Source organism: Mastigoproctus giganteus, chromosome 7 (genome assembly GCF_048544385.1).
Source record: "Mastigoproctus giganteus isolate SK-2022 chromosome 7, ASM4854438v1, whole genome shotgun sequence".
Taxonomy (NCBI): Eukaryota; Metazoa; Arthropoda; class Arachnida; order Uropygi; family Thelyphonidae; genus Mastigoproctus; species Mastigoproctus giganteus.
The window spans coordinates 64,930,001-64,953,999 of NC_143581.1; the positions used below are offsets into that span (position 1 = coordinate 64,930,001).

General features: G+C 37.0%; 1 protein-coding gene across 6 annotated transcripts in view; it reads right to left on the reverse strand.

The window, feature by feature from the left end:
• The window catches only part of Prp4k (Pre-mRNA processing factor 4 kinase), a 301,728-nt gene that overhangs the window by 43,940 nt on the left and 233,789 nt on the right, over positions 1-23,999 (reverse strand). For all 6 annotated transcript variants that reach the window (XR_016547202.1, XR_016547200.1, XR_016547201.1 and 3 more), the window contains 2 exons: positions 17,506-17,659; positions 296-410 (listed from right to left, as the gene is read on the reverse strand). Coding sequence is in view for 3 of the 6 variants with exons in the window: in XM_090377695.1 (XP_090233821.1) it covers positions 296-410; positions 17,506-17,659 (269 nt within the window). In the remaining 3 variants the exon portion in view is untranslated. The remainder of the gene's footprint in view (positions 1-295; positions 411-17,505; positions 17,660-23,999) is intronic.

The window sequence follows — 23,999 nt, forward strand, 5'->3', positions numbered from 1 at the left end:
GTACTGTAAACTGAGAGAGGGAATCACATTGGAAATGAAAACCTACAGAATGAATTTTGCTTTTTTTTATTTTATTTTTTCTGGCTAACTGAACAATTATTGCAAATTATTCTTGGGTGTTTATACTGAAATTAAGAAATACTAGAGAATTTCTTTAAAAATATGATTTCAATGCAGTTTTACTATTTTTTTGTGAAAAGAAAAAGGCAGAGAAAAACAGTGTGATCAGTTTTTTTCTTCTTCTTTTGTTTTTATACAAAACAGAATACTTTTTAAACCACTTATGTTTACTTACCAATTTCTGGAGCTCTATAGAACCTACTGACAAGGTATGGCGTAATGTCATTCTCAGCAACATGAGATGCTGATCCAAAGTCACAAAGCTTCAGAACAAGTTTTGTTTCATTTACCTGTAATTCAATAATAATAAATACTGTGTAATCTTTAATTAAAGCAATTGAAAACAGTTAAAATTAATGTATCTCCCTACTAAATGTTTAAAACTGTAATGGTAAAGAAAACTGAGTGGGGGAGAGACACTTCATCTGAAATATACAACTTAAAAAACAGAGTGATGAACTATATGTTTATTTTTTATTTATTTATTTAAAGATACTCATTTCCTAAAAGTAATCCTCCCACTAGTTACTTTAGAAATCCTCACAAATAATTTAGATTTTGTGTGTAACAGGTAATACTATTTACTTGTTACAAACAAATTTATTTTTATGTCAATAAAATCAAAATAGTAGTCAAAAGTAAGCCTCTACACACAGGACAGAGCACAAAGATAATATGTGCTGTATTCTGTAAGTAGCACACATTTTCTGCCCCAAATGTCGGAACAATATTCCATGGTAGGGCGGTTTTGTGATTTGTACAGAATGAACAGCTGCTTGGGAGAAAAGCAATGCTGAGAGCAAAATACAAAACTCAGTTTTTTATATGCAGAGGAAGCAATATCTGTAATATGCTTATGCCACGAGAGACTAGAAGTCAGGGTAATCCCCAATAGAGATATGTGATCTTGCCTAAAAATCAAAGATAGGCATAGGAGCAGAAGAATCCTTTTTGCAAGATATAAGACAGGACTGCATTTAAAAGGACTGAAAAAGATAACTTAATCTTTGCCACACTGGAGAATTGCCTGGAGATCACCATTTAAGGAATTGGTAGTGGACATTTCAGAAGTTTGAAGCTGTTTGTTCAGAGGAAGGTTTCTCAAACTGGAAGGTGGAATACAGTATTTAAGTTTATTTGGTTTTTAGGAGCATTAGCACTAAGGCCATATTGCTCTGGGGATATGCGGTGGTCATTCCCTGACATTTCCGCATGCTCTGTATTTGGTGGTCATGGGCTTGAACCCAGGTCTAATCAAGAAGCAAGTGTTACGCACTGCTGCTCCTGCCCACCTTGCTACGGAGGCGCTGGAATACAGTGTACTATCACCAGCAAAACTATGGACAGGATTTCCGGTCAATGGAAGAAGGTCATAAATATACAAGAGGAAAAGAGTGGGAGAAAGAACTCTACCTTTGGAAGCACTAGCATTAGTGGAGAAGTTAGAAGACAGAGACCCGTCTACCATCACCAGCAGCAAGTGGTCAGAGAAAAAACCAGATACTCAATTACAAAAAACAGTTGGCTAACCATAAGATGGAAGCTTATTTAGAAAACGTTTATGCCAAAATGATCAAAAGCCTTTGAAATGTCAAGAACAACTGTTTGAGTTTCGCCAAGCTTTTCTATTCAATTTGTCCATTGATGGGTAACATAAGCCAGAATATCACCAGTGGATAGATACTGATGGAATCCATACTGGTGATCGTTGATCAGATGGAGGGTGTCTACATAGTTTAAGAGTTGGCAGTTAATTGATTTCTCCATTATTTTAGAAAGAGTAGAAGTAAGTGCAATGGTATGGTAATTGGATGGGATGGATTTGTCACCCTTTTGAGGAACTGGCTGGATATGAACAAGCAGAAGGAAAAACACCTTTGGAATAAAAGAAAAAATGAAAAAATGCAACACAGAATAGGAGTAAGTTCAGCAGTTGGAGACCTAGTGGAGAAATATCATCATGATCTGGAGCTTTCTTAGCATCAAGATTGATAAAAATCTTTATGACATCCTTCTGATGGAAGACCACAGGAGGCATTGAATGGAGTATACTGGGAATGGTAGGAGGTGGTTTACCAAGATCATCAATATGTGTTGGAAAAAAAAATAGGATGCTTTGATAGCATCCTATTTTTTATCATCCTATTGCAACGTCAGCTTTATCTTTGGCTGACGTTGCAATAGAACCACCTGGTTATGACAGAGGTGGGAACAGAGATGGGCAAAAGTTGGGGTCAACAGCAACTTTTGCCTCATTATAATTATTCCTCAAGAAGAACGGCTAATTTTTTCATAATTCACCAACGTGGATTCACTGCTATTCTGTCTGATACTATACTAGACATGCATGCATTTAAAATTTGATGTTAGAGTACAAAGTCCCAGTTTTTTGCTGTGACTTTGTTTATTCATATTTTAACAAAGTGAACTGTTATTTATCTTTTTAATGACTAGCACTACCTTTCACTTATTATAAACATTTACAGATGTAAATAAGGTTTTTTTTTATTATTATTATTACTTTTTTTATGAAAACCAAAATGCAAAAGTTATTAGAACCTCAAGCATTTAGTAACCGAGAGGACAAAAGACTCCTGCTGACATTAGACATGGATTTCTGTAGATTGTAATTTTTTGGAAAAATATGAGAAGAAATGTTGATCCAAAAAAAAAAAAAAAAAAAAAGCAAAACCCAAGGAAGATGAAAAGTTGGTTCTGTAAATTTGGAGTTGGTTGCTATTGTTTAATGTTTACTGATACAAGAGCCCCTTGGGCTAATAAACCTTTTTGTGATTTTTATGTAAGGCTTTTAATTCAAGAGACAGTTAGATACTGTTATATAGGTGCATTTCAAGTATCAGAACAATTTATCAAGATCAGCATCCCTTCCAAGAATAGACAGATATAACAGTTCCTGCAAGTTAGATAATGAACTGAAGGTATTTTTTACAGATACCAGAATGAGGGCAGTCAAATGAGGATATGTTTGATTATTAGATGAGTCTGACAGTAGGAGCACTGAGGACTTTTTTCCCATAATTAAGAACAGGTAAGTGAGGTGGCAATGAGTAATGTGGAGTCTTTCCAGCCCTGTTTCTTCCCATCTGTTGTGCCTGTAGCTTGATTCCCCACATTTCTGTTCATATTTTATTTGAACAGAAATGGGTTTGAACTGTTCAGTTGGTGGTTTCTGCATGCTGCTTGTATAAGAATTTTGTCGTCTGCATGAGGCACTTGAAAGACTGTGGGATTTACATCATAGTTTTGCAGCAAGATTAGGTTTTTCATTTCTAGAGATGCCAGAACAGTCTAGGATCCAGCAGAACGTTATAATCTGTTTGGATTCATTACAAAAAAGTAACTGTGAGCAAATGGTCCGTCAGGTTTGTGAAGAGGAGAGGCTAATTTTTACAGCAATGATTGCACTAAGAGAGTCTGCATATATCAAAGGATGAAAGGTAAAAAGATCAGCAACTGTACAGATAATTACAATTGCTCCATTATAACATATTGAAGTTCCACACTTCATGTGCCTGCTCCATTATAAGGTATTAAAACCCTGCAGTTCATATAACATATGAAGAAAGCTGCATTTGTGTATTTTCACAGGGTAAGCTATCCACCATTAATTGGAACAGTGCCACACATCCAATGCTTACATTGACTGCAAAAACTCCATTCCAATGTCCAGTGGATAATTTAGCCCATTCACTCGACCACATTTTTATACAGGTAGTTTTATTAGGATTGTTCTTGCTCCATTTGCAGCAGGGCTTGTCATCTTTTGAAACTTGTACCACAAAATTTTGGAAAGCACCAGTCTGTCCTTGTCTTCAGTAGAAGGGACTCACATCCAGAAGTCAGTGTCTGCATGCTGGGTGCTCCATCAATCAATTCCTCCTGTAGATCCTGGTATTCATAGCACCTATACAAAAAATGTACCCAACTTCTTTTTCTTCACAAGTACATGATGAACATGGTGAAATACCTAAATCATTTAATTTTCCAAAGAAGCACCCGTATCCTGTAAGCAAAAACACTGAATAGCGGTTTGGTTGAAACCAATTGGCATAACCTTCCAAAAAAGTTTAAAACTTGGAATAAACTTTTTGGTTATTAAACCCTTGGTACAATTGTTCCATCTATCTTGTCACCGGTCAACAAGAAGAGTCCACAATCAGTTAATCTCCACTTTATAACCCTCATCACGACGAACCTCAGTTGATATCCGCTCATACGGCTGTCGCAGATAGAAGCACACTGAATAATAAGACCAGATCCAGTGGTAGCCACCCTGTTATCACCTGCAAAACCTCGTTTGACACAGTCCTACAGGCCATACTCAGTTGTAACAACATTACCTGTTTAATTGAAAATATTTTCCTAACATTTGCCTTTTGCAATGCACAATGTAGCCAAACACATGCACCACAGCTTGCAATTGGCAACAAGAAGATACAGCCATAAAATAGATTCAATGTGTCTTGTCTTTTATTCCCCACTCCTTCATATGATATGCCCAATCATACCAATAAATTTACGAATCTTCTCAGTGATGCAAGAGATGTGCAAGACAAACCGTAACTGTCTATCAATCTAGGTATTTGATTGTCTTCACACACTACAGAGTGGCTCCATCTATTCGGGACTGTGGATTTCTCGTAATAGACAGATATCCTTTTTTTCAGTTGTTTAATAAGCAACATGTAACTGTTTAATGTTGTAAGCAGACATAACATTCTTTCCTCATCATTTACAGGATGCAGGAATAAGTTTCCAAGGTGAAGTTGGCAACGTTGTATCCTGAAACATACAGAACAGTTTGATATTCCAGGTTCCATTCCTCAATCAGACAACTCCATTAGTCTGAGTGAGACATGTCAGTTGCTCTTTGGTTTGATGATATAAAAGGAAATCCCAAGTAGACATATAGCTATTTTCAATGGGGTGCAAGGATAAACTATGAATTTTTTGTGGCACAAAGTAAAAGTAATATTTTTTGACACAAAGTAAAAGTAATATTTTTTGACAAATGTGTAAAGGGTGTTCATGTGCTTCAATGTAAAGGCTTTGTAATGGAAAGGTTTCTCAAAGCTTCCAAGACAATTCTAAGAGCAATGTGCTAGAGTACATTTGGTGGCAGAGTCATATATTGGAGCACCACAGTCTAAATGAGACCTGATCATTGCTCTATAGAATTGCAGTAAAGTGTGGCGGTCAGCACCTTGTAACATGCTTGATGTGGACCAAAGTATATTTAATTGCTTCAGGCAGATGGTTTATAGACAAGTCACATTGGCCCACAATTTAGTTTTTTATCCAGTATAAGACCAAAAAATCAGACAGTTTCACAAGAGGAAATGGAATATTATTAATCCAAAGCTCGGGATCAGAGTAAAGTCAGAACTGCTTACAAAAGTGAGTAGTGGTGAGCAGTCTATTTTAGCTATCATAAGTTGATAGCCAAAAGCTTTTCAATACTGCTCTTGCTCCGTGACTAACAGGAGATGGCTAGGCCATCAGCATACATGTACACTTAAATGGTTTTGGTGATGTCTTGTGCCAGGCTATTAATTTGGATTGCAAACAGCATTGCCCTAAATATCGAGTCCTGTGGGACATCTTCCTCCCGGCTGTGAGATGTTGATGGAGCATTCTGATACTGGACCTGAAAAGAATGAAGGTGTAAGAAGTTCTAAATTATTTGGACCCAGATGATACATGTTCATAAGAATCCCACAATGCCAAGTGGTGCCAAAAACTTTCTTGACATCTAGTCTGACCATGAAAAAATTGTTTCATGATAAAAGCACTGCAGATAGGATTCTACCTTTAGCATTAGCATTAGCAGAGGCATATGATGCAAAAAAGCAAACTTATGCAGGATCAGCAAAAAAAAAAAAAAAAACCACTCCCATTTCACCCCTCTGTTCATTTGAAATACCTGTCCAGCTGAGCCTTAAATTTATTTAGGCTATCAACTTCCACAACAACGGATGGAAGTCTGTTCCACCAACCAACTACCTGCTGGCTAAAGGCAAATTTCCACACATCTATTCTACATCTGTCTTTCCTCAATTTGAATTTATGCCCTCTCAGGTGATTATTCTGAGCAAGAGGAAGAATTCCATCAGCATTGAGCATGCTCAAACCATTCAAGGCTTTATACACTTCTATCAGATCACCTCGCCGGTGCCTAGTCTCCAGACACTGTAATTTGCAAAACTTAAGCCTTTCTTCGTAAGAGCAACCCCTTTGTTCCATTCACTAATCTTGTTGCCCTTCTCTGCACTCGTTCCAGCAGCTCTACATCCTTCTTGAAATGAGGTCTCCAGACCTATATACAGTACTCAAGGTGTGGCCTGACCATTGCCTTATACAAGGGAATAATCACCTCCTTATCCCTGCTAGAAAAATTCCTGTATATCATTGACAAGACACCATGAGCTACTCTTGCAGCCCATCTGCACTGCTCAGAGAACTTCATATCTGCCTGAACAATTACCCCCAGGTCATTTTCTACCACTGCCATTCTCCACCACTGTGAGTGTAGTACCACAGAGTTGATACACTGCTCTGGGGTTACTGTTTCCCATATGTAGTATTTTACATTTGTCAATGTTAAACTTCATTTGCCATCTCTCAGCCCATCTGCTCAACCTTTCCAGATCCTGTTGCAGCAGCATAGTGTCAGTAGTGTCCTTAACAACCCTGCCAACCTTTGTATCGCCTGCAAACTTGGACATTAAGCTTGATATACCATCATCAGTATCATTTGTAAATACAGAAAACAACAATGGACCCAACACTGAACCCTGAGGGACTCCACTAATAACATTAGTCCACGATGAGCAGTGTCCATTGATTACCACTCTCTGTCTTCTCCCCCCTCAACCATCCCTTTATCCATAGCAGCAATTTGCCTCCAATGCCACACTGCTCCAATTTGTGCAGCAGTCTTCCATGTGCAACAGTATCAAAAGCCTTTCTAAGATCCAAATATATAATATCAAAGTTATTCGATGCATCCAGTTCTTTTGTGACTGCATCATAGTATCCAATCAAATTGGTCAGGCAAGACTTTCCCTTAACAAAACCATGCTGTGTCCAAGCTATAACTGAAGTCTTGTTTAGATGATCCTGCAGTGCTTCTTTAACCAGTGGCTCCATTAATTTTCCTGGAACAGAAGTTAAACTCACATGTCTATAATTACTTGTGTCAGCCTTTGATCCTCCTTTGTGATCACATTTGCACATCTCCAGTCTATGGAGATGTGCATATTGTGCTTGGGGTCACATTTGCACATCTCCAGTCTATGGGTACTTCCCATGAGTCCAAAGAAGCTCTCATAATTATGGCTAAGGGTTCACTTACTTCCTTTACTGCCTCCTTTAATAGCATTAGCATTAGCATTTAGCATTAGTAGAGGCATACGATGCAAGAAAGCAAGCTTATTCAGCATCAGCCAAAAAAAAAAACAAAAAAAAAACAAACCACTACTCCCATTTCACCCCTCCGTTCGTTCGAAATACCTGTCCAGCTGAGCCTTAAATTTATTTAGGCTATCAACTTCAACAACAAGCGATGGGAGTCTATTCCACACACCAACTGCCCGCTGGCTAAAGGCAAATTTCCGCACATCTATCCGACATCCGTCCTTCCTCAATTTGAATTTATGCCCTCTCAGGTGATTATTCTGAGCAAGAGGAAGAATCCCATCGGCATTGAGCATGCTCAAGCCATTCAAAGCCTTATACACCTCTATCAGATCACCTCACCGATGCCTAGTCTCCAGGCTCTGTAATTTGCAAAACTTAAGCCTTTCTTCGTAAGAGCAACCCTTTATTCCATTCACTAATCTTGTTGCCCTTCTCTGTACTCGTTCGAGCAGCTCTACATCCTTCTTGAAATGAGGCCTCCAGACCTGTATACAGTACTCAAGGTGTGGCCTGACCAATGCCTTATACAAGGGAATAATCACATCCTTATCCCTGCTAGAAAAATTCCTATACATCATTGACAAGACACCATGAGCTACTCTTGCAGCTCGTCTGCACTGCTCAGAGAACTTCATATCTGCCTGCACAATTACCCTCAGGTCCTTTTCATTCTCTACCACTGTCAGCGTAGTACCACAGAGTTGATACGTTGATCTGGGGTTACTGTTTCCCATATGTAGTACTTTACATTTGTCAATGTTAAACTTCATTTGCCATCTCTCAGCCCATCTGCTCAACCTTTCCAGATCCTGTTGCAGCAGCATAGTATCAGTAGTGTCCTTAACAACCCTGCCAACCTTGGTATCGTCTGCAAACTTGGACATTAAGCCTGATACACCATCATCAATATCATTTATAAATACAGAAAACAACAATGGACCCAACACTGAACCCTGAGGAACTCCACTAATAACATTAGTCCACGTTGAGCAGTGTCCATTGATTACCACTCTCTGTCTTCTGCCACTCAACCATCCCTTTATCCATAGCAGCAATTTGTCTCCAATGCCACACTTCTCCAATTTGTGCAGCAGTCTTCCATGCGCAACAGTATCAAAAGCCTTTCTAAGATCCAAATATATAATATCAAAGTTATTCCCTGCATCCAGTTCTTTTGTGACTACATCATAGTATCCAATCACATTGGTCAGACAAGACCTGCCCTTAACAAAACCATGCTGTGTCTGAGCTATAACTGAATTCTTGTCCAGATGATCCTGCAGTGCTTCTTTAACCAGTGCCTCCATTAATTTTCCTGGAACCGAAGTTAAACTAACAGGTCTATAATTACTTGTGTCAGCCTTTGATCCTCCTTTGTGAATTGGGGTTACATTTGCACATCTCCAGTCCATGGGTACCTCCCCTGAGTCCAAAGAAGCTCTCATAATTATGGCTAGGGGTTTGCTTACTTCCTTTGCTGCCTCCTTTAATATAACTGGATAGATCCCATCCACCCCTGGTGCCTTTTTTATGTTTATCCTCAGCAATTTCTCCTCCACTTTCCTCTCAGTTATTAGAAAATAATCTAGCTCACTGCCAATGTTTACTTCACCTACGACATTCCCCTTCCTGAATAACTCCTCATGTGTGAATGTAGATGCAAAATACTCGTTTAGATTGTTAGCCACCTGAGCAGGATCCTCAACTGTTGAACCATCAACATCCAGTGGACCAATCTGACTCATCCCTTTCCTTCTTGAGTTTAAATAGGTAAAGAACTCTTTTCTGTTTTTCTTTGCGTCCTTTGCCAAGGATTTCTCATAATCTGCCTTTGCCTGCCTAATCTCCTTTGTGACTTGGTTACAGACCAACTTATATCTATCATAGGCTTCCATGTCACCCATTAATTTGTATGTATCCCAAGCATTTTTCTTCTCTGCCATATGTCTCATTAGTTCATCTGACAACCATTTAGGCCTGAACCTTGAACAATATTTCTTGGTTGGTATGTAAAGCCTGGTAGCTTCCAAGATTAGTTCCTTGAATGCTTCCCATTTTGAATTTGCTGTTGGTAACATCATCAGTTGGTCCCACTGTATAGAATTTAAATACTGTCTCAGACCATCATAGTCACCTTTACGAAAGCAAAAACCCTTCCCTTTGCCTCTGATGGTAGTTACCTCCTTGAGTAAATCCCACTTCAGCACACTGTGATCACTGCCACCCAGTGGTTCCTTTATCTGCAGATTCCTAATGCATGAAGAATCACTACTGATAATCAGATCAAGAGTATTACTCCCTCTAGTTGCCTCCCGAACATGCTGGTGTAGAAAACAATCATCCAATAAATCCACAAAAGCCCTACTAGTGTGTGAGTGACCAACCCACAAATTCCAGTCAATATCTGGGAAATTAAAATCCCCCATTATAAGACTCTCTGATTTACTGGCCCATTCTATTTCCCTGTACAGTATCTTATTATACTCATCAGAGTCATTAGGCCTATAGCACACTCCTACTCTCAATTTTGATTTACCTATGCTTATGTCACACCAAACTGACTCGACACTGCCCTGTCCATCAATGTCGACTGGCTTCACTTCCTTGGATTTTATGTGTTTTTTAACTAATAGCATAACCCCTCCTCCCCTCCTGTCCTGTCTATCCTTTCTATACACATTGTACTCCCCAAATTCCAGTTCTGCATTCCTTATATCTGTGTGACACCACGTCTCTGATATTCCAACAATATCTGCCTTTGATGTTTTGAGCAATACCTCAAATTCATCAAATTTATTTACTAAACTCCTAGCATTGGTGTACACGCAAGTATACCTGCACTTGTTTCTATTCTTAGCTACCCTGACACAACCCATGTGTTTACTTGTATCACAATGACTTCCAGCAGTCTCTGAAATATCCTGCATCTTGTTTTTCAGGCTTCTGCTCATTCCAATAGAAGCAGTGCAAGAATCTCTTTCACCTCTGCCAGTGGCTACTGTTAATCCATTAGTCTTTGTCTCCCCCCCAAGCTAGCAGTTTTCCGACCCACCTAACACTGCCTCGATAGCATCAGCAAATATTCTTGCACCCTTTCTATTTAAGTGTATCCCATCCCTGTAGAAGCAATCTCTCCTGTTAACAAGTACATTCCAGGCTGAAAAAAATTCTGCCCCTTGAGCCTTGCACAATCTTTCCAGGGCCGAATTGATCGACAAGGCTCTCATCATATACTCCCTCCTATCGTGTCTGGGCAGAATTGCAGACACTTTCAAATTTAACCCTACTTGACGGCTTTTTTTCAACAGTGACCTGTACTTGTTAAGTAATTCCGCTGGTCCCCTACTCTTAATGTCATTAGTGCCAACGTGTACAACTATATCACCTTTTGTGCCCTAAATATAACTGGATAGATCCCATCCACCCAGGGTGCCTTAAATATATTAAGAATAGTCCTGTTTTTGCAAAAAAAACCAAATTGATGATCAGTTAGAAAATAATGTGAGTGCAGAATCCATGTAAGTTTATATGGATCAACCTTCAAAACATTTTGCTCAGTCAAACTTGTAAGTGATAGTGGCTGGTAATTTTGGACTACTGATCCTTTCCTGATTTTGGTATTGCACAAATAAAGTAATGGCATCAATGTGTTCTGAAAGGGGGGGGGGAACAGTCACAGAATATCAGTAAGATGTGCAGGTCTGTTTTGCATAGATGTTTAATAATTGAGTAATGAATACCATCTGGCCCTGGTGAAATGTTGAAACAAAACAGAAAGATGTGTTGAGAAGTTCACCTTATACTTTTCTGCACTTGTTTTGATGCATTCAAAGGAAGGCATGTCTGAAGGTAGAAGCAGAGACAGTAGAGAAGGAATCAGCTTAAGCATTCAAAATTTAAGTAAGAGAGGACAGATCATGTTCATTCAGTGCTTGTGTTTTCCTCAAGATAATTCATGGTAAGTATTTTAATAATCATTGAAGCAAAGGCATTCCAGGATTCATGTTTGGCTTTTTAAGTGATAAGTTTGGTGGTAGTCAGAACTTGTGGAAAAGGTTCCCTGCATAGTTTTCTCATTTGTCCTTGGCACAATCTGCATTCCACCAGTTGTTGGAACAACTAGTGGAATGCAAATTGTGTAGTTTCATGGGTGAGACTACAGAATGGAGTTATCTGTTGCAGTTAGCAATCATAACTAAAATTATAGTTAAAATAGTGTAATACATGGTGTTTATTTCAACCTTCTATCACAACTAGTTATGGGTGAATATAAACCTCCTCCGTGTGTGTGTGTGTGTGTGTGGTAACATGCCCAGCTGCACATCCAACAGGTTGATACTGTACATAGTTAGTTCTTGTTGAAATTTCCTGCCATGAAGAAATGGTAGCTGTTTATGGAGAAGACTGCCCATGTTACAGCTATGTTATTTGGTTTTTAGGAGCATTAGCAACTAAGGCCATATTGCTCGAGGATATGCGGTGGTCATTCCCTGACCTTTCCGCATCCTCCGTATTTGGTGGTGACGGGCTCGAACCCCGGTCTAATCAAGAAGCGTGTGCTACGCACTGCTGCTCCTTCCCACCTGGCTATGGAGGTGCCTTCCCATGTTACAGCATTGTTGCACATTGGTATAAACAATTTGAATGTGGAAGAACCTTAGTGCATGATGAAGAAATCCCAAGGATGCCCAGTAACTGCTGTAACAGAGAGGACTGCAAAAAATGAGGCACTAATCCTGGAAGACTACCATATTAGCATCAAAGAACTAGCTGCCAAGCTCCAAATTATGCAGGGTCTGGGAAAACAATATCCACCAACAGTGGATAATGTTTTTATATGAATAAAGTTTCTGCCAGATGGTTTCTCATACTTCTGATCCCTTAACAGAAGAAGGAAAGGGTACAAGGTTCATATGAAATGTTGTCTATGTGCTAGAAAAAGCAAGAGGATTTTTCACAGCTAGTCACCATAGATGAAACTTAGATTCATCACTATGATCCCAAAAAAACTAAACAAATGTTAAAACAATGGAAGCATGCAGAATCGCCAGTCCCCAAAAAGACAAAGGTGTGACCAAGTACTGTCAAGGTGATTGCTGTCAGTGTTTTGGGAAGCATGGAGTAATAACAAATTGCCTTTAAAAGGACTGTACTGTGACAGTGATATATTATTCCAACCTTTTTATAAAGCTATGTGCTGCTATAAAAGATAAAAGACAGGGAAAGCTGTTAAACAGTAGAGGCCTGCTAAAATTAAATGCTGCAGTGAGATGTGCACACATCTTGCCACATCCTGCTTATTCTTTCAACCTTGCACCTTCAGATTTCTTCCTCTTTCCTGCCCTGAAGCCCTTTTTTCATGTAAAACACTTTGTTGTTGCTGATGGGTCATGTTTGAAGGATAGTCACAGAACTTCTATAAAATTGGCCCGCAGAAGTGAATTGAGAAGTGACAAAAAATGTGACATTTTGCTAGGTGACTACGTTAAAATAGTGTAATACATGGTGTTTGTTTCAACCTTCAATCACAACTAGTTATGAGTGAATATAAACCTCCTTGTGTGTGTGTGTGTGTGTGTGTGTGTGTGTGTGTGTGTGTGTGTGTGTGTGTGTGTGTGTGTGTGTGTGTGTGTGTGTTAGAGAGAGAGAGAGAGAGAGAGAGAGAGAGAGAGAGAGAGAGAAATTGGTGTTTGGAAATTATTAATAGAAAATAACATATTTTCCCTCTCCTCAGCAGAATTCTACTCTAGGAAAAATATTCAAATAGGTTCAAGTTTTGGAGAGTCGACTTATCTTTGATTTAAAAAACCAATAGCTGTTTGAGTACTGCAACACTCAGTCCAACACATGTTACAGGAATTTGATTCTACTGTGGTATATCTTCAAATAGAAAATTTTAGACACATGGCATTGTTGAAGTAGAACTGCACATTTAAGTAATAACCCCCCACCTTTTGTCAAGATACCGAAATACACTAAAATGGCAGAAAGAAACTAAAATCATTTATCTACAGCTTTTCGAATTAGTTCAAAGCAGATTTTGCACAATTTCAACTTCAATTCCAAGTGAGAGAATTTTCTCAAAAGAGGCACACACAATTAGCAAAAATGCAGCAGGTTGACAACTGACAAAGTGTATAAAATCACATTTGGTAATTTGAATTTTAAATTCTAGAATTTAAAGTTCACCGGGCTAGCCGAGTGGGTAAAATACCTGCCCGGCAACCCAAAGGTCGCGGGTTCGATTCCCGCCTCGGGCTTGGATCAAAGTACTGCAAAAACCTTGGGAGGTGCAATATGGCCACAGAAGCCGATGCGCCAACAACTACCAAATCAAAAAAAAAAAAAAAAATCTGATATTTTCAAAGACTTCTTTTCTAGACACAAGAAATCAAAAATTTCAGAAACACCTTTATTAAATTTGTTATCTCATACACTTTGAGGTTTTTTTTTTTTTTGTTTTTTTTTTACCTATTTGAGAATTATAATGAAACTTGGTTTAAAATACTTTCTTAGCCTTTATTAAACTTCACAAGCTGTGTTGGCTGACTATAGAAACACTTATTCACAAGTTCTCCATATTTTGAATTTTGTCTGTTCTTATTTATCATATTTCATAGTTTGTATGTTTTGTCATATAATGTATTTCAAAATTATATTATTTATATATGGCTATTATTTTAGAGAAAATTAAACATAACTGGCTTATCTTTATATTCTGTAAAAATAACCATCTGTCTATTACTGTTAAAACGCTTGTCTTTCACAGTTTACTTTTCTTATTGTTCTGGGTGTGTAGTGAAAAAGGAACAGTTGCAGGCTAGCCATATCTGAATTACTTGTTTCCAGCTTAAGCGCAGCATTAAGTACAGTAGGTAACAGAAACAATCTGATTAAAATTCACAAAATTATTCATAAACAACTGATTGTTGTGAAGGAGGAGCACAATATGAGATACAGATAAAATTATGCCCTTTTACACTACAAATGTAGTTTTTTGCCCTTTAAAAGTGATCTATGGTGTATTCACACCTATATTATATGGAACTATATACATTATAGTGAGGAAATTGATTTTAACCTCTTCCTACTACACTAGTAATGTTTTTTTTTTTTTTTTTTTTTTTTTATGAAAACCCCAAGCACGAAAGGTATCAAAACCTATAGTACTTAGTACCGTGCATGGGTTAAAGGAGAAGTATGGGGAGAGGGGGATGCCAGAAACTTTGCTCTAGAGACTAAACATGGGTTTCACCACTTCAAGCCTCCAATAAGCAAAGTGGTGGTATTTCATCGTTTACTAAATATCTAACAAATTATGGCCAAATATTATCAATTCAGGAAAAAGATATACTAATACTAATTTACAACAGATAATTCAGAGCATTAACCTTAAAAAACAATCCCACGGAAAGAACAATATATCAAGAACTGAATTTTCATGCACTTCCCATAAAAAGACAAGTAAATAGAATAAGCAATAATTTTTTTTTCAATACAGTTCGGACACTATTTATTATTATTATTATTATTATTATTAGCCACATGGTACAAGGAAGCCTGAGGCTTATGCTGCACCAGCCAAAAAAAAAAAAAAAAAAAAAAAAAAATTCCCTGAGTTGCCCCCTGTGTGTGTGAGAGAGAGAGAGAGAGAGAGAGAGAGAGAGAGAGAGAGAGAGAGAGAGAGAGATAGAAAGGCATCACCAAGAAAGAGAAGAATGATGATATCTAGCTCAGGACCCTGGGTTTGCCAAGCCCATACTCACCAGATGTGAGCCAATAAACTCTTATAATATGACACTTCCACAATGTGTTGCTTCACTTATGCATTTCAAATAAGCAACACTTTTCATGTTTATGAGTACTGTGAAGCTACTTCTAAGTTGGCTATCAAGGAGATCTTCAGCACCTATTCAGTAAAAGGATAGGCATCCATCATGTAAACCCAGACAATGGAGATGTGATTTAACTCACAATTATGAGAGATAACAAAAAAGTATGTAAGGTAAAAAAAATATATATATTTTTTAAGAGAAGTGCTGCTACATATATCAAATGCAATACTGAAATAACTTGTGATGATATCTTCACATGACGAGAATATTTACTAAATATTTTTATATGAAGCACATGAAAATACAGCTCTGTATAATTCTAATTTACATTAAATATTTTAAGAATTAAATACAAAATTTATGAAATTAATGAAGAAATTTACTAATTTATGAAGTTACTGATGCCGTAATTACAGGTGATTGTTTATTAGAAAAACCTTCAAGCATAAAGACAAGTAAGGCTCACAGAGTTGATGGCATATACCCTGTAGTTTTGAGGGAGATGGTGAGGGGGGCGCATAGAACATTTAGATTAATTATGAGGGCATCTTTGGACTCAGGGAAGATTCCTTTGGATTGGAGAAGTGCCGATGTATCGCCAATACATAAAAGCGTTTCTATGAGTGAAGTTTGTAAGTACACACTGGTTAGTCTGACTTCAGTGGTAGGAAAAATCTTAGAGGCAAAGATTAAGAGTATAATCCAGGGATATTAAGATAAATATGGCATTCTGAAGGACAGACAACATGGCTTAGTTAAGGGTAAATCATGTTTAACTGACTTAATAGTCCATTTTGAGCTGGATTTAGAGAATAATTAAGTTAGTTAAACATGATTATTAAGGGATTTTAGCAAAGCATTTGACTAGGTCCCTCATGAGAAGTTACTGTATAAGCTTGAACAGATTGGGTTTACCGGTAAGATTCTAAGATGGACTGCTGGATGGCTGCAGGGCAGAAGACAGAGGGTTGTGATTAATGGATATTCTTCAGATTAGTATAACATCAGGAGTGGTGTCCCTCAAGGATCAGTTTTTGGACACTGTTGTTTCTCATTTTTCACAGATGACACTGACAAAGGGATGGAAGGTATTATGTCAAAAATTGTAGATGATGTAAAGGTTGGCAGAATCATTAATGATAGGTGCCAAGCAGCGTTCCTTCAGGATGACTTGAACAGACTTCAAAATTGGTCAGAGAAGTGACAGCTATGTTTTAATACTGCTAAATGCAAGGTCTTAAACTGGGAATAGTAATCCACAAAAAAATTATACACTTCGTGGAGTTGAATTAAAAACAGTGGAGGAAGAAAGGGATCTTGGAGTTACAATACTGGCAGATATGAAGTTTCCAGAACAGTGTAAACAGGCAGCCAGGAAAGCCATGTCCCTCAGTGGTGTCCCTCTATCCTGTAGAGATTGGGAGGTCATAATCCCACTGTATAAGGCAACTGTAAACCAATATTTGGAATACTGTCTTTCTTCAAGTATGGAGAGCTCATGTGAAAAAAGACATGAGCTTCTTGGAAGGATCTAAAGATGGGCAATTTGAATGATGAGATTGGCAGAAGGATGGCCATATGAGGAAAGACTCTGATTATGTGGGCTACAGAGCTTGGCAACCAGGCACCTCAGAGGCGACCTGATTGAGGTTTGCAAGGTTTGAGAGGGGATTAGTAAAATGAATGAAGGCGGATTTCTCACTGTTAAAGAATTCCAGAACTAGGGGTCATAAATTCAAATTACAGGGCTTGAAGTTTAGATTAGATTGTAGGAAGTTTTCTTTAGGCCAGTGAGTCATTGATTGCTGGAACAAGTTGCCCTCACAAACTGTGAGTTGGGGGTGAGCAACCTCAACTCATAGTTTGAATGAATTCGAAGGTCAACTGGATACTTACCTGTGTGAGGAGGAAAGTATATGATTTTTTTTTTTTTTTTTTTTTTATCTACTTGGTTAGGTTATTTTATTTTTTTTTTACAGTGCAGCAAAAGCCTGTGGCTTCCTTGCACTATATGGCAAATATTATATTAATACAAAAATATATCAATCAAATTTTAGAAAAAAAAAATCCCAAAGCATCATAGCTACACATTAATTCATATATAACTCACCAATATGTTGTCTGGTTTAATGTCAGCATGCAATATGTTGCATCGCTTTAAAAGTTTCAGAGCTAAAAACAATTGCTGACTATATGAACGGACGGCTTTAATGTGCAATCCAACATCTTTTCCATATTTCTTAAGTACTTCTCTTAAATTCATACTACAGGAAGAAAAAAAATAACAAATATTAAATAAAAGGCAAAACAAACAAGTATGTCAAATTAATTGCTCAATAGGCATAGCTCATATATCCTTTTAGCTTACATATCTGAAGTCTTTCTTAATGAAGTCGTTAATAATAAATAGGTAATACTGAAATTATAATATCCTTATGGGAAGGAACTATTATGAAACAAAATTTAAATTTAACTTTAAACGATACAATAAGAATTTATTAGAAAAGCTGCAATATTGTTTTCAAAGAACTGATGAAATAATACTGATACTAAAGTCAATGAAAAATATCCAGGAATGAGTCCACTGTAAGCAAGTCAAAGCATATATGACTACAAATCAATAGACTGTGGCAACTAACATGAGCGCTTCCCTCTACAAGATCATTAGCATATTGTAATTCATTCACATGCAGTGTGTTAGAGCTGTTGTTTATATGTTAAGTGATGGAACAAAGGGCAAACGTTAAATTTTAAGTTGGTGGTGGGCGGGGAGAGTCTGAGTGCAAACTACAAATTAAATTATTTAATATAGTTAAATAATTTACTTAATGTTCCTATCAGTAATGGTACCAAATATGCAGCTATATCTCCCTCACACGATAAAAATATTGTAGGTTATTTCTATCACAACACAATAATCAGGACTCTGTGATTTTCTGGAACAATGCTTTAGCACCTCCCCCTACTCTCCAAAATCCTGGACTTCCACTGTTCCTAATGAAGTTTAATTTATTTCCAAACCAAATACTTGATGTTCAAAGAGATTCTTGCAATGGTGAAAATTTTAGTAAATTTTTTTTTTTTTAACCTTGGAAAATTTCCCTATTTCCTGTAACTGTGAAATTCCCAAGCTATTTAAAAGTAGTTAACGAACTTCCATGCAATTATGAGGTCAATAAAAGTGCTTGACTTATGGTCAGAATTTTTTGGACTTGGTTACTGACAGTGGACAGAAGAATACTATCAGAAAAAAACAGAACATTTTGATGCCAGATTGCTGAAAGCACACATTCTGCTGAGACACTTAATTTGAAGAACCAAAGAGGTTCTTGCAATGTTGAAAAATTTAGTAAAGAAATAATCAATTTTTTTTACTTAATCTCGTAAAATTTCCCTATTGCCTGTTACTGAAATTTCCAAGCCATTTAAAAGTATTTAACCAACTTCCATAGATTATGAGGCCAATAAAAATGCTTGACTTAAGGTCAGAATTTTTCAGACTTGGTTACTGACAGTGGACAGAAGAATGCTATCAGAAATAACAGCTGTACGGCACACATTCTGCTGAAACACTTAATCTGAAAAACACGCCTCCCTCCCAGTACCACTAACTTTATGCAGCAGCTGGATCAAGGCATTATTTATGACCTCTGATCTTCAACATAGGAGGTGAACAACTTGCAGCCAAACTGAAATGTTGTGGATTTGTAATATTATTACTTGACATTACTGGACCAAGTGTAAAAATTAACTGGTTCAGAAAGGGAGGCTTTGGTGAAAATATCACTGAAAAATGATCCAGTAAACAAGTATGATATTAAAGGATGGGTGACTCTGAAGGAGAATATGGATTTTGTTGGAGAATTTAAGGAGTTTTTTAGGACTGGTAATGCTGCTACATTCACTGCCTTTTAAAAGAGATTCCCAAAATGCATTAAGCATAATACAGATTGTATTGTACTCCAGTAATACTGATAATGAAATACCTGTTGCATTTGATAATGCCTGTGTTGTTAAAAATGTGCAAGCATTCTTTTTTCTAATTCTTTCTTTAAATTAGATTGATTTATTAAAGAGTTAACCAGTTTTCTCATTTTGTTTCCTTCAATATTAATGTGATTCTGCTTTTACTAGTAATTACTAAATGTATATGTTTATTTCAATTTTGTTATTTCTTTTCTCTCAAAGTTTTCCCCTTAAATAAAAGGAAATCTAACAATAATCTTAAGAAAATGGTAAAGCCTGATACTAACTTTGTATTAACATTTTGCTATACTGAAATGTGGAATACAGTTGGAATTAAAAGCGCCATATATTAAAAGAGGGAGAGGAGAAATATCCAGTCTTCATTTCTTATTCTGTTTTTAACCCACCACTAACCTAATTCTAAAATAATATCCTATTTTATATTTAATACACAGGTGACCCCCGCTTAATGCTGATAATTCATTCCGGAAAAACAGAGCGCTAAGTGAGCGCCACATTCCCATAAGGTAACACGTATTTGTGAGTTGCGGTCGTGCCATAGGATATTTCCTAATCAATAATAAATGGTGGTGAAAATATGCACAAATGTTGGTCAAAATATTTAATATACAAATATTTGTACATATAACATATTCTGCATTACATACGTATATAATTATGTGGCAATTACTTATGTGTCAAAATTAAACTTAAAATTCAAATTAAAATCATGAATTAAATTGATCTAAATTGATTTTAATTGATTTAATTTAACTAATGAATTTAACCATGAAAAATGTGTAGATTTTGGGTTGTACTTTGGCCCTCTTCCTGGTAAACTAAAAGGGGTTTTAATTTAAAATCCCCCACAGCATTACCACCCAACAATAAAGTCAACCAATCCTTCACCGCTTTTGAAACTTGGCATGTTTTTTTCTTCTTTCAATATGAAACTTCTTTTAGACATTTGTTTACAAAAAAGTCCTGCTTCATCTATGTTAAAAACTTGTGTATAACACATAATACCCCTCTTCAATAATTTTAACAAGTTCTATTCAGCCTCAGGGGCTCACATTTGGTGAGTATGGGCTTGGCAAACCTAGGGTCCTGAGCTGGATATCATCATTCTTCTCTTTCTTGCATTCTTGGTGATTCCCTTCTACTTCTGACTGACTCTCTCTCTCTCTCTCCCTCAGGGTAACATGGGAATTTTTTTTTTTTTTTTGGCTGGTGCAGCATAAGCCTCAGGCTTCCTTGCACCATATGGCTAATAATAATAATAATAATAATAATATTTTGAAAGTTTCGGCTCCTTGATCTGCACTTGCGGTTTCTCCCTGGATTTTAAATCTATTCAACCAACCCTCACTAGTTTTAAATGGTTCCGCATTTTTTTTTTTTTTTTTTTTTAAGGTGAGCTTTCTTCAGATCATCATATAGGCTAATCCCCTTTTTTTTTTTTCTTTAATAATATTTAACTAAACGGAATTGTGAGTTGGATATTATCTTCAATAAAATTATTTAGAAGTCTCTCCATTTCAATTATAATAGCCGGCCTAGTTACTTGCAGTGGAACAGCTGTCTTTCCTGCTGCTAAAATTAATTCTTATTTTTTATATAATTGTTCTTACAGTTGAACCTGCCAGTCCTAAATTATTGCACACATCCACTTGTCATTGAATGGAATCGATTCACTTCAAAACATAATTTAATTTTCAAATTCAGTCTTTTTCTTACATTAGTAGGCTTCGTACCGCGTCCAGACGTTGTCGCTTTTTAATTCTTATCCGCCATTATCAACTCTTTGAAAATGTAACTGCGTTGGTTGCATTAACTATGATTCAATGTTCGCGTAAACTGTCCGTTATGCACTATGTCTAATACTGTACTGAGTGATGACTAGACTTCAGATAAATGCACATAATGCAAATATTACAAGCTATACACTTGATCATTTTTTAAAATGTTGGATTCAGAACTACGTAACAAGTCACTGTACTGCAATTAAAGTAGTGTGTGAGAAAATTTCACTGAGTGTGGGAAAATTTATCAAGTCGGCATGGGAAATGTTTTAATGCTGTTTTGCTATTCATTTTCAAGTTATCAACTCCATCAGATGAAACATTTTCATTAAATATGCCAAAAATGCAACCTGTACGCTGGTAAAAGAGTGTTATAGTGATTTGTGACAGCATTATAGTCAGATACGGGTTTATAATATAAGAACAGCATTATAGCGAACAGCGTAAAGCGAACCACGTTATAATGAGGGCCTGTTGTAATCATAATTCTAATCTTTTATATGCAGTGGGTATAGGTCATTTACAGTAGTGCAAATCAGTCATGGATTATCAGCCTTCCATCAACTATTTTCTTTCATGGTGTTCTACTTTTTTGTTAGATTTATAAACCCTAACTAGGTATGCCTCTTATTTCTAATTTTTGCATGACATTACTGATCCACCTTCTGCTGATACTCTGGGCCTATTAGCAATTTTTTTTAAAACAAAAATGACCAATAATATCTCTTTAGCCAATAAACTGAAAATAAACAGACTGATAAAATCTGTTTAGCTAATATCCCTTCTCCCATCTTTCTTTATGCCCATACCATTGTCAACTTGCTTTGCTTATCTTTGTTTATTATTGTTGTCTGTGGTTTTATGGCACAAAAGCTGCATCGGCTGTATTGCACCTATTCAAGGTTATTTGTTATTTTCAGTTACACTGTTACTGATATTATCATATTAGATATGGCGGGTAAGGTTTATTAGGTCTGAAGTACCGTGAAAAGTTCATTTATGTCTAATTTTTCTCCCATAATGAATTCAAGACTTAATGGTTCATTTGTATATGATTTGAAAGCTGATTGGCAGGCAATTTGGTAACATAGACACTGTATGATGATGTGCTTCACTGTTAGTATGGTCGAACACTGAGGGCATTGTGGAGGATCATCTTTCATTAGGAGGTAAGGGTGCATCCAATGTGTGTGGTCAATGCGAAGCCGGGTGAGGATAACCTCTGTGTCTTTTTGATGGAAAACTTGATTTCCAGGATTTCAGCTGCTGTTTCATTTGGTATAATTTGTTTTCTTCACACATTCATTGCCCAGTATTCTTGAATGTCCAGGAATCCAAATGATTTTGACTCTTTGGTTTTTTTTTTGTACTACGATCCGATAAGCAGGAAAGAATTTTTCTTAGATAAGGATGAGATGGATTCTAGCTGTAAAGCATATATTGCAAATAATTAGCATTAGCATTAGTTGAAGCATATGATGCAAGAAAGCAAGCTTATACAGCATCAGCCAAAAAAAAAAAAAAAACCTTCCCACTTCTCCCATCCGGTCAATCCAAATGTTTGTCTAGTTCAGCCTTAAATTTATCTAAGCTATCAACTTCCACAACAACAGATGAAAGTCTGTTCCAACAATCAACAGCCCACTGTCTAAATGCAAACTTCCGAACAATCTATTTACAACTGTCTTTCCTCAATTTGAATCTATGCCCCCCTCAGGTACTTAATCTGAGCAAGCAGAAGAATTCCATAAGCACTGAACCTGCTCAAACTATTCAAGGCCTTATACACCTCAATCAGATCACCTCACTGGTGCCTAGTGAGATGCTGCAATATGAGGGATAAAGGGGTGCTCTTGCTAAGAGCCCTTTATCCCTCTTGTCAATCTTGTTTCCATTTCCTGTACTCGTTCTAGCAAACTCTACATCCTTCCTACAATGAGGCCTCCAGACCTGTAGGCGGTACTCAAGGTATGGCCTGACCATTGCCATTTACAAAAGGATAATCACCTCTTTGTCTCTGGCAGCCCATCTGCACTGTTCAGAGAACTTCATATCTGACTGCACAAATACTCCCCAGGTGTTTTTCATTCTCCACTTCCCTGAGTGTAGTACCAGACAGTTGGTCCATTTCTCTTGGGTTACTGCTACCCATATGCAGTATTTTGCATTTGTCAATGTTAAACTTCAGTAGCTACTTCTCAGCACATCTGCCTAACTTTTCTAGATCCTTTTGCAGTAGGTAGCATTCTGTTTTTACTGTCATTAACAACCCTGCCAACTTTTGTATAATCTGCAAAGTTGGACATTAAGCCTGATATTTACCTTCAGCGATATCATTGGAAAATACAAAACAACAATGGGCCCAGCATTGAATTCTGGTGGACTCAACTGATAACATTAGTCCACGTAGAGCAGTGTACATTTATTACCATTCTCTGCTGTCTCCTACTCAACCATCGCTTTATTCCTTGTAGCAACTTGCCCTTAATGCCATACCTGAAAATTGCTTTCCTGAAATCCAAGTATATGATATCAAAATTATTTTTTGCATCCAATTCCTTTGTGACCACATCGTAGTATCCAATCAAATTGGTCAGACAAGACCTCCCCTTAACAAACCTGTGTCTGAACTATTACTGCAGTCTTATATAGGTGATCCTGTAACACTTCTTTAACCAGTAACTCCATTATTTTCCCCAGAACAGAAGTCAAACTAACGGGTCTATAATTATTTGTGTCACCCTTTGAATCCCCTTTGTGAACTGGAGATACATTTGCACTTCTCCAGTCCACAGGGACCTCCCCTGAATCTAAGGATGCTCTCATTATTATAACT